At 33.9% G+C, this 17,678-nt stretch overlaps 1 protein-coding gene across 1 annotated transcript in view; it reads right to left on the bottom strand.

The window, feature by feature from the left end:
* LOC120618647 (selection and upkeep of intraepithelial T-cells protein 8-like) overlaps positions 1–17,678 on the bottom strand; it is a 42,547-nt gene that overhangs the window by 13,437 nt on the left and 11,432 nt on the right. Inside the window, exons 6-8 of the mRNA XM_039882870.1 lie at positions 16,827–16,836; positions 15,977–16,084; positions 8,327–8,464 (exon numbers count right to left, since the gene is read on the bottom strand). Coding sequence (XP_039738804.1) covers positions 8,327–8,464; positions 15,977–16,084; positions 16,827–16,836 — 256 coding nt within the window. The remainder of the gene's footprint in view (positions 1–8,326; positions 8,465–15,976; positions 16,085–16,826; positions 16,837–17,678) is intronic.

Below are 17,678 nucleotides of genomic sequence, written 5' to 3' on the forward strand. Positions count from 1 at the left end.
TAATGTTATATCAAAGGGGTATACAAGGCTTTCCTACTTATTCATCATGTTAATAAGGTAAAAGTCTAATTACCACAAACATCTTTATTAGAGCAGGATAAGACTCAGGTTTTGTTTTGAGAAGATTTTGGTTTCTTTATGTTCCTTGATCATGATATTTTTTGATTGATAATCTGATGGGTCCATTTTTTTTTATCTGGTTGTTTATTAAAGACCTATTTCTGGCCTATGAAAACTACCCAACAAATTCCACTTCTATACATCTTCAAAGCTGTCAATTATTTGAAGATAGGATAAGTCTTTGACTAGCATCGGCCCTCTTCACAGTAAGAATTTCTTTCCAATATACTGGAAGACTGCAGTTGATTTTACTCTTTAGAAGCTTTTAGTAGTTCTCTATCATCTTGCTAACTCAGAAATATGAGAAATCCTCCTCTTGCAAACTCATAAATATGGGGAAAACCGATTACATGTTTAGGGGCCATAAAGTTTCCACTTGATCATGAAAATTTTAATAGCTGTTATAAGTCTTGCCATTTTCTTTTTTTTTCCCCTTGCAATAAATACCTCTGCCATAGACAAACCCATTTTCTTCCTTAGTGAAGAAAATTTTTAAAATCTTGTCATCTGATATGAAGCTGTCAATCTGATAATTTGTTTTTCTTTCGATCTAAAGAGATTATTAAGAATACTTCATGGTCACGTGGCATGAATAGTAGTATACCTTCATTGACTACGCTTGTATTTTGGTTTTAATTATATTCCTAGGCAACATTTAACATTTCGGGAGTGCTAGTCTAAACAGAGCTTCTAAGCCTGAATGGAACTTAGGGGAAGAGAGATGTTTTCAGCTTTCCCACCATAAGTAGCTATTTCACTTTGGTCTTAATGACCAAGAAAATCCAATGATGTTCCAAGTGACTTGATGAGATGCTATGTGCAATCTGAGGCAGACCCCAAAAGAAGAATCATCATGGTTATCACAAGTTTGGAGTAAAGCCATTACGCTGTCGGCTAGCAATTGCTATTCTTTTGAGAAATAGTTCTTCTTTTATTAGTGAAATTAGGCATAGATAAATACTTGATCATGGGACACCAAATTATTAGGTAGAATTGGCTATTAGCAGATTATCTAAAGTTGAGGAAACTGGAAACATTTCCTATTATATATAATAATGAGCTCAATTAGGTCCTGCAGCACACATCGTTTGCCTCAAATTGTGATTTATTCTCTCAGTGCACCCATAATAATGCCACATCTACTATAATCCATACCTATTACTTCATGAGTTGCTCCTTATGACTATGTAACTAAAAAAAAAAAAAAAATTAAACCTAGTTTAAGAATGAATTGGCACAATATGCAATATGCTGCCATTCAAATTTGATCCACTATAGCAATTTAGTCTATATAGGTGAGAATGTGAAATGTAGAATGGAAAGAAAATCCTTTCAATGGGGAGATATTTGGTAAATCTGATTGTAACTTTTGGAGAGTTATTCAGAGGTTCAAATATAACTGTGATGTGGCTAAAGCTTCCTCCTAATGATCAGGAAATTGAAGGGAACAGATTAGAAGATTGGGAACAGATCTTTGGTAAGGTATATATATGAACCTCTTGAAAATAGACCCAGAGTGTGAAAATATTTATTACATGTGAATGATAACTAAAAGGAACTTACTGCAGGGAAGGCTCTGAAGCATCAGGTGAGCAAGGTGTCCCATTCTGTGTGTGTGTGTGTGTGTGTGTGTGTGAGAGAGAGAGCAGAGGGTGGGAGAGAGAGAGAGAGAGAGAGAGAGAGAGAGAAGAGAGAGAGACTCTTTTCTGCTTGGCCTAACTGCTTTTCTGGAGAAGTCATGAACAAAGTGGTAATGCATGGCATGACATCATGGAATTCACCTTGCCATGCTGATCTTGTTAATAACAGAGATCAGCATTGAGCCCAATACAGCCCATTGACCAAGATATCAGCCAGTTCCATGGTGACAGGCTACTTACATTGTATGCTTCTTTTCATGGAAGGGCAGTGATTTGTTCTCATAAGATTTGAGACTTGTGTGGATAATAATATGCCTTTTCAAATCATCATGTTTCTTCTTTATTTAATGTCATGTTCCCAGCTTCACACACAATGTTGATCCTAACCAAGGAATTCCTTGGGAAGGAAATAAGGAAAACAACAGTCTCAAGTTTACTATTCCTACTGGTTTTATTCCTTTACTCAATAAATATTTATTGAATGCCACAAAACACCAGACAGTATTCTATGAGCTGAGGTTACAACATTGGAGAGTAAAATGATAGATGAATTTATAACCATGGAGAGCTTATATGGCTATTTAGCAGGGGAGGGTGGAGAATACATGAACAAATGAAATATATAATATATTAGTTAGTAATAAAAGCTCAAACCAGAAAGCAATATGTGTCACTGTTTCTTTTATATCTAGGACACATGAATCTGAGAAACAAGGAGTTGAACTGTGAGTGGCATTTCCTACAATTATAACTTCAGATCACTCACATTGTTGCTTCTCAACCCTCAACTATGAATTCTGCTAATTTAATGTCTTAGTATCCAAGAGTAAATACTTTGATCAATAGATGCAACAATGGTTCAATTGGGCTAAAAATTGAAACCAGTACTTGGCCATTTTGAGATATTCATGCCACTAAAATAACCAATAAAAAAGTTTCTTTGATCAATTTTGATTAGCAAGAGGAAATTAAGTTTACCATAAACATAAATGACTGTGTAAAACTCAGGAGTTCCTTCCATATGCCTCTGATTCTGTTATTCTGTCATTACCTTGTACATCTAGTGTTTTTTGAAATGCCAAAAACAAAAAAATTTAGTCCAATAGCTGAAAATATCTTTCTGATTTTCCTCAAAAAAATATGACCATCCATTTCCTTCAAAATATCTAATGAGTTCTGCAGTGATAGTAAATGGTTATACAAAGATACCATAATAATATTTGTGAGTGACATATAAATTTCAAGAAATGAAAAGAAATGCCCATTATCAAATTTTTTGGGAAAAAATTAAAGTTATATGATTACATTTTCTTTTAAATTAGCTAATATTTTTAAGGATTCATAACAATAAAATTTGAAATTAAACTACCTGCCCTTATAAGTTAAAGTTGCAAAGTACTTAAAGCCTCAAATGATTTTTTTATTATTTATGATTTATTTAATTGAAGAAATTATTTAAATTTTTTTCTCATCTACTTCCCCCCTACCCTCTGGTAACCATTAGTCTATAGTCCATGTTCATGAGTCTCTGTTTGTTTGTCCTGTTCATTTGTTGCTTTTAGGTTTATATCCTACATATAAGTGATATCATGTGATTTTCAACTTTTTCTGTCTGGCTTATTTCGCTTAGTATTTCAAGACTCGTCCATGTTATTGCAAATGGCAGTATTTCATCTCTTCTTATGGCTGAGTAATATTCTATTGTATATATGTACCACAGCTTCTTTAGCCAGTCATCTTTCGTAGGACACTTTGGTTGCTTCCATGTCCTGGCCACTGTGAATAATGCTGCTATGAACATCGGTGTGCAAATATCTTTTCAGATATGAGTTTTCAAGTCTTTGGGGTAAATATCCAGTAGAGAGATTGCTGGATCATGTGGTAGATTAATTCTTAGTTTTTTTGAGGAAACTCCATACTGTTTTCCATAGAGGCTGTACCAATTTGCAGTCCCACCAGCAGTGTATGAGGGTTCCTATTTCTCCGCATTCTCTCCAGCATTTGTTATTACCTGTCCTGTTGATTATAGCTATTCTAACAGGTGTGAGATGGTATCTTATTGTGGTTTTGATTTGCATTTCCCTAATAGCTAGCGATGTTCATCATCTTTTCATATATTTGTTGGCCATTTGTATGTCCTTTAGGGAGAACTGTCTGTTTAGGTCCTCTGCCCATACTTTGATTGGATCATTTGTTTGTTTTTTGTTGTTGCTATCGAGTTGTATGAGTTCTTTGTATATTTTGGATATTAGGCCCTTATCGGAGGCGTTGCTTACACATATATTTTCCCATTCGGATGGTTGTCTCTTTACATTTTTGATGGTTTCTTTTGCTGAGCAGAAGTTTTTAGTTTGATGTAGTTCCATTCATTTATTTTAGCGTTTACTTCCCTTGCCTTCGAGGTCAAATTCATAAAGTCCTCACCAAATGATTCTTTTTAAATTTTGCATTTCCCCCCCCAATTTTAGTCAGAAGACTATTCAATTGCCTAGGTAGTACAAAGGTTCCTAGGATTGCTAACTTTTATGGAATTATAAAAGTCTCTGAAAAGCCAAAGCAATCCTGAGGAAAAAGAAAAAGACCGGAGGTATCACTGTGCCTGACTTCAAATTGTACTACAAAGCGACAATAATTAAAATAGCACAGTACTGGCAGAAAAACAGTACACAGACCAATGGAACAGAATTGAGAGTTCAGAAATAAACCCACGTATATATGGGCAAGTAATTTTTAACAAAGGAGCCAAAAAACATACAATGGAGAAAAGAAAGTCCCTGCAATAAATAGTGCTGGGAAAATTGGAAAGCCACATGCAAAAAAAAAAAAAAAAAGAAAAAAGAAAAAAGAAAAAAGAAAAAGAAATTAAACTGCTATGTATCATCATACACCAAAATTAACTCAAAATGGATCAAAGACCTAACTATAAGACCTGAAACAATAAATTGCATAGAAGAAAACATAGATACCAAACTCAAGGGCCTTGGATTTAGAGAGAATTTTATGAATTTGACCTCAAAGGCAAGGGAAGTAAAAGCAAAAATAAGTGAATGGGACTATATTAAACTAAAAAGTTTCTGCACAGCAAAAGAAACCATCAACAAAACAAAGAGTCAACCAACTGAATGGGAGAAGATATTCACAAACACCACCTCTGATAAGGAGCTAATGCCCAAAATATACAAAGAACTTATACAACTCAACAACTAAAATACAAACAGTCCAATTAAAAAATGAGCAGTGGACCTGAACAGACACTTCTCCCAAGAAGATATACGATCAGCCAACAAACATATGAGAAGATGCTCAACTTCACTAGCTATTAGGAAAATGCAAATCAAAACCACAATGAGATACTAATTCACACCTGTTAGAATGGCTATCATCGACAGGTCAAATAACAAGTGCTAGAGAGGTTGTGGGGAACAAGGAACCCTCATATACTGCTGGTGAAAATGTAAACTGGTACAGCCTCTATGGAGAACAGTATGAAGGTTCCTCAAAAAATTAAGAATGCAATCACCATATGACCCAGCAATTCCTCCCAAAATTTGAAAACATTTATCCATAAAGATATATGCATCTTATGAACATCATAAAGATATATAATGTTCATAGCAGCATTATTCATGATGGCCAGAACAGGAAGTGACCAAAGTGTCCTATGATAGATGATTGGCTTAAGATGTGGTACATATATATGCATAAAGGAATATTACTCAACCATAAGAAAATATGAAGTACCGCCATTTATGATAACATAGATGGATCTTGAGATAATCATGTTAAGTGAAATAGAAAAAGTTGAGAACCATGGAATTTCACTCATGTGCAATATAAAACTGAAAGTGACAAACATGACAAACAGAGACTCATGGACATGGACAGTGGATTAGTGGTTACCAGAAAGAAGGGGGAGAAGGAAGATCCGTAGGGGAAAAGGGGATCAAATATTTGGTGACGGAACGAGATTTAACTTTAGATGGTGAACACACAATGAAATATACATATGATGTATTGTTCAATTGTACACTTCAAATTTATTTGATTTTATTAACCAATGTCACCATAACAATTTTAATTAAAAAATTTTTAAAAAAATAAAATAAAGTGTCCTTCCAGCTTGTGAAATAAAAAGCAAAAAGAAAAACAAGAAATCAGTTCTTGGCTCTTTGAGTCAAAATGATCCATCTCACATTGAAAGTTTCTCATTGCCAAGTTCAATGTTATCAAGAAGGATCAATGGATAAATTATAAGGATTCACCACCATGTGATTGCTATAAAACAAAGAGAAAAGGCTAAATAAAGAATAACTGAATATTGAAAAAAATTTGGTAGGTTATTTGATTGTTTTAATTTTTTTGAAAACTAGGGTTTCATCTCTTTCATCAATCATGAAAATAATTGCTATTATCTCTTTAAATATAACCCCTTTGCATTTCATTATCACTTAATTTTTGTAAACATAATTAGGTGTGTGTTAGACTTCTCATTCTGTAATGCATGTATCTTAAGCCCTGTCGAATATGTTTTATTTCATTATTCATTTTTACTAGTTTACTTTTCTATATGCTTTCATGATTCACTATTTCTTTGTCCAGTTCTGTCCATGATCTTTAATTTATTAGCTTATTTCCTGTTTAATTTCTGTGACTCTATCATTTTTCTAAACACTCTATTAGGTCTTTTTTCTTTCCTCTGAATTCTCAAAGAGTTCTCTTTATGCTGCTTTTCATTTTAGCCTTTATTAGTAAAATTTATTTTAAAACTTATTTTAAACACATACAAAAATAGAAATATTTGTGTAATTCATGTTCCTGTCACCAAGAAACAAGTTAATAAATATCAACTTATTTCTAGTTTTGTTTTAAGCTACTCACATCTTTCTCATTAAAGTAAATCCTAGATATCATATCATTTAATTCATATTCAGTATGCATCTTTAAAAGAGGATTTTTCCAACATAGTTAAGTGACATTATCACACTTAAAATTAATAACTCATTAATATCATCAGAAGTAGAGCCAGTACTCATATTTCTAATTTTATAAAAATGTCAAAATTACTTTAGTTTATTGGTCTAAATAGACATAAAATATATGAACAGGTTGTGATTGGTTGATACGCCTTTTACATTTCAAACTATAGAGCTCTTCTTCCATCTCTCTCATTTTATTTTCTTGCAACATATTTACTGAAGAACTTGGATCATTTGTTTTGTAGTGTTCTTGTGTCTGCATTTAGCTGATTACATCTCTGTCATTTTATATAATATATTCTTCTTGGTTCTTGATCTTATAGTTCCTAGAAATAGGAAGTTAAAATAAAGGTTTAATCAGATTCAGGTTTTTTTTTTTTCTTTTTTGAGCTAAACCACATCATAGGTAGCACTTTGTTATTACATCTAGAATAATTTCTGGTTGTCTCTCTTTCTGTAATATTAGCAACTATTGAAGTTCAGTGACTAGGTTCAATAATATATTTTCAAATTACTTTATTTAAATAGTCATTATATTTGCAACCACAATATAACTATATATTTAATTAATAATTCATTGGCTAAATTGTTTCAACCTATTCCTTACAAATTAGTTACTCATGTGATTTTTCATATATCCTCATTTCTATTTGGGGATATTTTATCTTAAATAATTTTCATATAGTCTACAGTAATAGTACATTCAGTTTGTTCTTGACTATTTTTTGCTCTTATGAGAAATTATTTGGAACAGGTAAAATTGTAGACCTCAAACATATTTTTCCCTCAGACTTCCATTATATTGTTATTGTTTCCTCCAACATCTAATGATACACATAAGTTGTTCACTGTCCATTTAATACCATGTTCATTTAAATAAAGTAATCAAGAAAGCAATGAGAATTGCTCATGGCTTGGTGAATTGCGATCTGATTATAGAAAGTTTTGAGGGGAAGATCATTTATCTGAGGACTTCATTTATGTCAGAAACAAAATTTTAGTAACAAAATCAGAAGCATCTCTACCTTAATACCTATTACTTAGGATTCTTGGCTGAATAAAAGTGAAGAAATGGTGAAATTCATTCAGGGAGGCAGAGTGAACAGAGTTAAATAATGTCCAATAGAATCAAGTCTTGGTAATTTTCAGTGAGTGGAATAATACATAAAATCAGGATAAACTGATCTATATGGGAAACGATGCACAAAGTGTGCTTGGAGAGACTTGTGTTGCATTCTTCTCTTTGGGTACTAGAAGTAGAGACATCAAGAGAAAAATTGACCTGCATGTTGCCAGAGGAGAGTAATAAATCTGAGAATTACGGTTATGATTGTGTGTATTACTAGCTAAAGTACAGAGCAGAAGCCTGAAGATCAGAGCAGAAGCAGAGTCACTCTTTGTACATTTGAGATGCTTCAACTGAAACTCTATATATAAATGTATAACTTGACAACACCTAGTCTGAGACTTTGTTCTCTCTCTGGAAACAGGATGGACCTTGAACTAATAACCAGGCAGAAAGTGAGGCCTTACAGTGAATGAAAAATAAATATGTGCTGGAAAAATGATAGCTTTAGAGTCATGACTCACCTTGCTCAATTACCTTTTTCATTGTCAGGTATAAAAAAAAGATTAGTGTAGTGTAAAACACCGTAAAAATAGATATCATTATTGCCATGTCCTGTATCCAGTCTTCATACAAGAGAAACAAAGGATCTGAAATAAAGACTGAGAAAGGTGTTAAAATCAGGAAATCAGTTGAATTAAGAACTACAGGGAGAGAATATTCAGGAAATAACATTTAATATAACTGAAAATTTATTCTTTAGAAGTCATTGTTTTATAACTTAAAAAGGACTAATTCGATTAACCCTCACAACAACTATATAAAATAGATTCTTTAATATTCTTTTGTGATTTTCTTCATTATCAACTTTGAGTTGATGCTGTAATGGAATGAGATTTTGCATGAATAAAATGAATTTTGTGTTTGGGAATAATGTGAAACTTTGGGGGCCAAACAGAATGTCATAGGCATAATGAACTCCCAAAGATGTCCATGCCCCAATCCCTGAAAGCTGTGAATATCTTACATTGCATGGAAAAAGAAACTTTGCAGATGTAATTATAGTTATAGGCCTTAAAATAGGAAGATTATCTAGAATTATTTAGGTGGGTCCAATCTAATCATATGAGCACCTGAAAGCAGAGACTTTTTCTGGCTGTAGTCAAAGAGATGTGGCTAAAGAAAAAGTTAGAGAGATTCAAATGGTGAAGGGGACTTGACCCATTATGTTAGCAATGCCACATGGAAAGCATGTTCAGAAATATAGGCAGCCTCTAGGTCCCCAGCTGGAAGTCAGCAAAGACTTAAATTTCAGTCATACAACTGCGAGGAACTGAAATTGTTCAATGACCTTTATAAATTTGGAAGAGGATGAGTGAGTACAAACTATCCTGGGGCAAAATTCTTCTCCATCGCTGGAACTGTAAAACTAGAAACAAATTACCTGCTCTAAAATATAATGGTATAACAGGCATAGGAAAACAGTTATAGACATTCTCACTGAAATGTGGAGAAAATGAGAAGAAAAAAGTAGTTACTGCTCCCAAGGAATTTCAAAATTCAACTGAGCAAAACTCCATGAGGTTTCAGGTCCTGGGGTCTATGACTCATGGCTCTGGCCTTTGGACCTGTGGCTCCGTTCTTGGGGTCATTCTTCTATTTTCATAAAGGGTAGAGCACATGGGTAGTAGGTTGAATAACGGACCCTAAAGATATTCAAGATCTAATCCACGGAACTCATGCATGGTACTTTATGTGGTAAAAGACTATTTGCAGATATCATTAAGTTAAGAATCTTAAAGTACAGAGATTATTCTGAATTATCTGGGTGGGCCCAATGTAATCACAAATACCTTTATAAGAGGGAGGTGGAAGATTATGCACAGAGGAGAGGGGACGTAAAGACAGAACACAGAGATTTAAAGATGTTATGCTGCTGGCTTTGAGGATGGAGGAAGGGGCCATGAACCAAGAAAGGCCAGAATGCAGCTCTAGAAGCTATAAAAGGCAAGGAAATAGATTATTCCTAGACCCTCTTGGAGGGTGTACAGTTTTTGTGACACCTTGGATTCAGCCCAGTGAAATCTATTTCAGACCTTCAGAAATGTAAGAGAATATACGTATGTTGCTCTAAGACACTCAGTTTGTGATAATGTGGTAAAGGCCAAAAGAAAGTAATACGATGTGTTTACATCTGAGTAGTTTTATTGTCTTTGTTCCTGTCAGAAAAGTTTGAAAGTCTTCTTTCATTTCATCTTTCTAACTCTTTTAGTACAAGTTAGCAGTGCTTCTGCTGGTGTAACATTCTCAAGAGCCTTGAAGTTTTCCTGTGTATGTCACAGGGACAAACTTCATTAGATAAAAGATTCTTCAATAGATATTCCCTGGATAATATCATCTTTATTCCTGGCTTCTGCTGATATTGTTTAAAGTATCCATGAATCACACATCTCGTCTCGTCCTCGCATCTCATCTCGTCTCGTCTCGTCCTCGCATCTCATCTCATCTCATCTCATCTCATCTCGTCTCGTCTCATCTCATCGCATCTCATCATCTAATCATACAGCCCTCGGCATGATTGAATAGTCTGATCTTTTGATCCCTCCAAGACGTCAGCAAAATATTACCCAAACACATCCTAGGTTTTCTCTCTAAAGTACATTTTCCTGATGGTGGCTCTCTTAATTTTAGCATCTTTTACAATTTGAATTGCTGAGAATTTCCCACACCATCAAGTCCTGGTTCCTTTTTGCTTAACAGTTGTTCCTCCAGTCATTTTTTTCTCTCTCATGTTTTACGATAAGCAGCGAGAAGAAACCGACCTGCATCAGAGTACGCATTCTTCTCAAGTGCACAAACCTTTGCTTAGAAACCTCCTTATCTAAATATCCAATTATATCATTTAGACGTTGTGCTTTCCACACAAATGTAAGACACAATGCAGCTCAGTATCTTGCTACTATATAACAAGGATCTTGTTTCTTCCAGTTTCCAATAACATTATCTTTTTTCCTTCCTAGACTGCACCACACCACCTTTACAGTCTACATTTCTACCAAAAATCTGTTTATAATAATTTAAAAATTCTCTAAGATGATACAGATTTTTCTCTACCATGCTCCTTACTACCACTTGAGCCCTCACCAGCAGTGCCTTTAGCATCCATATTTTTCCTAAGTCTGTTTAAGGCAATCTAGGTTTTTAAAATCATGCTTCTTAAAATATTTTCAGCCTCTGTCATTTCCCACTTCCAAAGATACTTCTACTTTTAAAAATATTTTTATAGTAGCATTGTACTCCCATTTACCAAAATCTGCATTAGTTACCTTTTGATGGTTTACTAAATTGCCACAACATGAATTTATTTTCTTACAGCGATGAGGGTCAGAAGTCCGAAGTCAGTTTCACTAAGCTTAAATCAAAGTATTGGCAATGCTGAATTCTTTCAGGAGGCTTTAGGGAGGAATCCATTTCCTTACTTTACTTTACTATTTTCAAAGCACATCACTGCTTTCCTTACATCTTTTCTTTCTGACTCTGATTTTCCTGCCTGTTTCTTGTAAGGACACTTATGATTATACTGACCAACCCATGCAGTCCAGTATAATTTCCTATTTTAACATTCTTACCTTAATCATGCCCATAATTACCTTTTACCATAGGTATTATATCCAAAATATCAGGGACTAAAATATGAAAATCTTTAGGAGCCATTATTCAGCCTACCAGAGATGATAATTATAATACTCAGGGCAACTACTAAGAAAAACTCCAAAAATAATAGAATAAAAACAGTAAAAAAAGCAAAAAGAAAAATGGTAGACTAAAAAATATCTATTTAACACAAGGAAAAAAGGACCCCCCCCCTCTGAAAAAGACATAAAGAAAAAAATTGAAACATGGCAGATGTAAATGCTATCCTATTAGTAATTACATAAATGTAAATGAAATAAACACTCCAAGAGAAAGGCATACACTTGGAGAACTGATTTTTTAAAAACTCGATTCAAATATATGCTGTTTATAAGAGACAGATGTTAGATTCAAAGACATATATAGTTTGAAAGCAAAAAATGGGAAAAGGTGCCATCCAATAGTAACAAAAAAGGAGTTGGAGTAAATATACTAAAAATAGACTAAGTTAATTTTAAGAGAAAAGTTGTTACCAGAGACAGAGAAAGACATTTTGTAATGACGAGAGTCCAACTATCAGGAAGATATAAAAGTTACAAAGATGTATGCAACTAACAACAGAGCCTTAAAATACATGAAGCAGAAACTGATAGAATTGGAAGGGGGAATATACAATTCAACATAATAGCTGGATACTACAATATCTCGCTTTCAATAATGGGAGGAGCAAATAGGCAGAAGATCAACAGGGAAATAGAAGACTTGAACAATATCGTAAAACAAGTAGACCTAGCAGAGATCTATAAATACTCCATTTAACAAAAAAAAGTACATATTCTTCTCAAGGGCACATGGAATATTCTCCAGTATAGATAGTATGCTAGGCCATTAACGAAGACCTAATACATTTAAAAGAATTGAAATAATGCAAAGTATGTCCTTTGACCAAAAATGGCATTAAATGAGAAATCAACAACAGAAAAAATTTTGCAACATTTACAAATATGTGAAAATTAAAATCCACATGCCTAAATAACCAATGGGTCAAAGAAGAAATCACATGGGAAATTACAAAACACTTTCAGAAGAATAAAAATTAAAACAGAACATATCAAATGCATGAGGAACATATAAAGCAGCATTCAGAAAAAAAATTCTAGTTATAAAATGCCTAAATTTAAAAAAGAAGAAAAATCTCAAATCTGTAAGCTAACCTTATACCATATGACAATGGAAAAAGAAGAGCACATTACATTCAAGCGAACAGAATGAAGGAAATGATAAAAATTAAAGCAAAAATAAATGAAATAGATAATAGAAAAATAATAGAGAAAATCAATGAAACCAAGAGTAAGTTACTTGAGAATATAAAGTTTACAAACCTTTATCAAGTCAAGAAAGAAAAGGAAAAAGAGGAAAGACTCTAACTGGTGAAATCAGGGATGAAAGAGAACATCATTTCTAAGACCACAGAAGTAAAAAGGATTTTAAGGGAATACTATGAAGAAATTAATACCAACAAATTTAGATAACTCAGAGGAAATGGATAAATTTCTAGAAAGATCGAAACAGTTAATTTGATTCAGGAAGAAAAGGAAAACATGTACAGACCTATAAAATGTGAAAAAAAACATTGAATTAATATGTTTAAAAATTCTCCAAAGAAAAGTTCAGGTTTACTTGGCTTTACATGTAAATTCTACTGATTTATAAATTTTATAAATTTATAGAATTTATATTTATCCTTAACAATCTCTTTCGAAACAAAAGAAAAGCAGATCACTTCCTAAATGATTGCACAAGACCAGTAATATAATATTACTCTTAATTAAAATCAGAGAAAGATATTACAGGAAAACTATAGACCAATATATCTTATAAATATAGACATATAATCCTGAACCAGAAGAAATTATTCCTCAATTAAAAAAAAAGAATACTAGCAAACCAAATCATGCCTTATATAAAAAATATTAGATAAATATAATATATGCAAATTAAACTAATACAATAAATAAAAGACAAAACAACATGATCATCTCAATAGATGCAGAAAAAGCACCTGATGAAACACACCTTTTCATGATAAAAACAATCAACAGGTCAGAAACATAATAGAACTTTCAACTTGATAAAAAGCCATCTATGAAAATTAATGATAAACTATTTAGAGAAAGAATTAATACTGTCCCCTTATGATCAAGAATACTTTAAGGATGTCTGCTCTTAACCACTATGCTCAGTGCTGCACTGGATTTCCTAGTCAGGGCAATTCTGCAAGAATAAGAAATAAAAGGTATCCAGATTGTAAAGGAAAAAGTAAAACTCAATTCACAGATAATAAGATTTTATATATAGAAAATACTAAGAAATACACACATATACACACACACAAACTATTAGAACAAATAAATAAATAAATGAATTTAGCAAAGTTTCAGGATACAAAAATAATACACAAATACCAGCTGTATTTCCATAGTTAGCAATGATCAAGGTAAATGTAAAATTCAGAAAACAAGTCTGCTTACAATAACATTGAAAAAGATAGAATGCCTAGCAATTAAATGACAAAATCTTCAGACTTGTACACTGTAAATCATAAAACATTGTTGAAAGTAATTATATAAGATCTAAATAAGTGAAATGACATCCATGTGCTTTATACTCAAATATTCATAACAAATTATTTGTTTCCCCTCTTTAATTCCTCCCCCCTCCAATTCCACCCTTGACCTATGGATGTTGCCGTTTCTCCTTAAGAGCTGGATTTCTGAAGGCAGGGCGTCCCCTCCCACATGCTCGAGGCATGCACCTCTGGCTTGGTGCACCCGAGGCCTGGCGCACCCGGGGTATGGTCCATGGCTCCACCTGGGGTGCGAACCTAGGAACTTCTGCGTGTAAAGCAGACGTGCTAACCACTACACTGTGGAGCCACCCCCCATAACAAAATTATTAATATTAGCCCAAATTGGAAACAACCCAAAGTATGTTAACTGAAGAATGGGTAAATAAAATGTTCTATATTCATATGATAGAATAGTATTCAGCAATAAAAAAGAATGAAGAACTGATACATACCAAAACATGAATGGACTTTTAAAACAATATGCTAAGTGAAAGAAGCCAGTCAAAAAAGAGTAAATATTATTTGATTCCATTTATATGAAATGCTTAGGAAAAGGAAATTAAAACCAAGAGGAGATACCGCTACAAACTCTAAGCTAAAATTAGAGAGACTAATGGAACCAAATACTGGAAAACATGAGGAATAAGTGTTCTCTTATCCATTGCTGGTGAGGAGTAAAATGATACAGACACTTTAGCAGTTTGTTATAAAGTTAAATATACACTTAACATATGATCCCTTTCAATTCTTAGATATTTATTTTTAAAAATTCTGACCACACAGCTAGGAGGTCAATAAACTCGAAAAACTCTTTACAATTAGGAACAATTTATATTTGCCTCTAATGATAATGGCTGAGTTGGTCTGTATCCTGGTCTTTGGCTTTTCATATTTACTACTACCGAATCTTCAGGAGTAAGTACTGAAACTTAGTTGAAATTAAGAAGTCCCAGGGAACTTTGGCTTAGGTTTACTATTTTTTCCCCACATTTTTATCTAGGTGCTTATTTGTTCATACAAACATTAGTTTTCCTTTAGTACTGGAAAATATGTTTTTTTAGCCATTGGTTTGATAAGTTCAAAGATAGGGTTTTGCAATTTTCAGCGGAAAGAGTTGAAATAAAGGCCTGTGCATGTTGTGGTTCAGGACCTATCAAGCATGAGGATGGGAACCGAGGGAACCTGCTGGCGACCACTCGAATTCTCCAAAATTCTTCTTTGTGGTTTGAAAGCAATGCCTCAAGTAAAATAACACATTTTTTTTTTTTGCCTTGATTACATGGTAATTGTCCTCTATATACATTTCTTTAGAAACTTCTAAATAATGAAAAATTGTCAAGCATCAGTCATCTTTTTGAATATTATATTTTCTGCTAATATTATTATTATACTTCTTATTATATATAATAGCTGTCGATTTCACCTCTAAGTGATAGCCACATTTCATAGACAATAGGTCCAGGAAGGATTTCAATGTTTGATAAGCCTCCTGAATTTGCATGTGAACAGAAGAGGTATATGTGAGTCCGATAATTGGATGGAAAACATCTATATTTGACTTTATACATTCGATATAGACTCTAAGCCCCCAAAAGATAAGAAACATTGGCCTAGAGTTATGAATGTATACTTCGGTAGCCCTAGTAAATAAGCGGCTGGACCCAATCATATTTTCTGAAGCCAGAATATTTCTTCCTCCTTGTAGCAGGTGCTACATCCTCAATACTGAGAACATTGGCAACAGTCACAGCAGCTTCGGTCTTTGACACCTACGACAACCTTAGTGTTGGAATTTGGTCCTCTGAGATGCCACCCAAACCGCCAATCTTCCTGGTGATGATGAAAGAGCCACACAGCTTTGGCTGACAAGCCCCAAGAAAAGGGAGAGTCCACCACTACTGATCCCATTTACCTCTTGTCCGGAATATCATATATAAAATGAGCACTCCACAAAAGCATATCCAACACATGACTTGAGCACAGACTTTGCTCAAGAAATGAACGAAGTCACAACTGAATGCTAGAACAGAGAGAGAGAGAGAGAATTAGCAAAGGAGGAATGCAGGAATTGGGGGCATCACTGACCTAAGAACCATTATCAGAAAAAGCATAGTCATTGTTCCATGCCCACTTAACCTAGATAAGGCTCAGGAAGTGAGTTCAGTAGTTTGTGGGTGGTGGCAGGGCCTAGTAAGATTGGGCTAAGAGGAGTTTCCTAATTCTCACCATCTAATCTGGCATGAAATTAATCTGGCTGGGGGCACTGAAGAGAGTCGCTAGGAAGGAAATCTTCATCAGATTTCTGAGGATTATGAGGATTGTGGGACTGAACAGATGTAGTTGTGGTGACACTGAGTTGGCGAAAGAAAAAAAAAATTGTCTTGGATCCACAGACTCTGAGCATACTTACACACCTTAGCTTGAATCCCACTGTCAAGGGGATTCTCTATAAGCCAAACAGAGATCATTAAAATGTTTTCCCATATAATACTAAAATATATGTTCTGTGATTTATATCACCTTCCAGAGGAAAATAACCTGAAACAATGAGGTATTTTTTAAAGAAACTCAGTTGGAGTAAAATTATGATCTCAAGTCATTAAAAGACTTTCATGGAAATGACGAAGAAGAGCTACTCATTGTGATAAAATTGGTAGATGTCATGTATTAATAGATTAGATTTTCAAAATGAAAAAAAATCCCATGATAACTGCAACAGGCTATCTCATGAGTTAATAACCTCCTCAACCATTAAGGTGTACAGGCAGAAACCTGAAAATAAATACCAGAAAGAAGCATAATTACTAACGCATGAGAATTGGAGCCAAACACATCTGCATTCCAATCTCAGCTCTCTCACTTATGAGCTATGTGAACCATCTATAAAATGGTGACAATAATAGCACTGCCTTTTATGATTAATTCACATAAATTCTGTAAATAATTCTTCCGATGCCTAGCATAGGGTAGGCACTGAATAAGTGTATGAATTATATAGGGAAATGAGCACAATGAGTTGTATCTTATCTTTTGACTTATCTCCATTAAATTGAATCTCCAAATTCACATCCCCACCTAGCAGTGTACTCAACTATATGTGATCTATTTTGCTTGGTCATCCATTGAAAAAAAGAGTTGTTCTTAAAAATGTCCAATGTCCATGTACTTGATGGGCCACTGTATCATCCGGTGATATATTCATAAATAAGGGTGATATAGTCATGTATTTTAACCATAAAACCTGAAGAAAGAATCTGGTTGCAAAGGACTTGGTTTCTTGCCTTGAAAATTAATGGCAATCTGTGTAGGCAAGAAGATTATAATCAAGTTAAGTGCATCCTGAGCAAGACACACAGGATTCACCCATTACTAAATTATTTTGAGTAAAGCAGAGGTTGGATCCACTTTATTTTGATTGAATAGACTTGAGAGAGAAAGCACTCCTATAAGGATGCAGAAATAATAACTGTGGGTCTGAGCAGCTCAGGAGACATATATACTGACTCCATTTCTCAAAATATCCTTGTTCTAGGAAGCTCGTAATTGAGACCTGTGAAATTTAACACTTTTAAAGTGAGAAACAAGACCTAAGATGCCCTATGCAAGGCTTGGTA

The sequence above is a fragment of the Pteropus medius genome, unplaced genomic scaffold (assembly GCF_902729225.1).
Source record: "Pteropus medius unplaced genomic scaffold, Ma_sr-lr_union100, whole genome shotgun sequence".
Lineage (NCBI taxonomy): Eukaryota > Metazoa > Chordata > Mammalia > Chiroptera > Pteropodidae > Pteropus > Pteropus medius.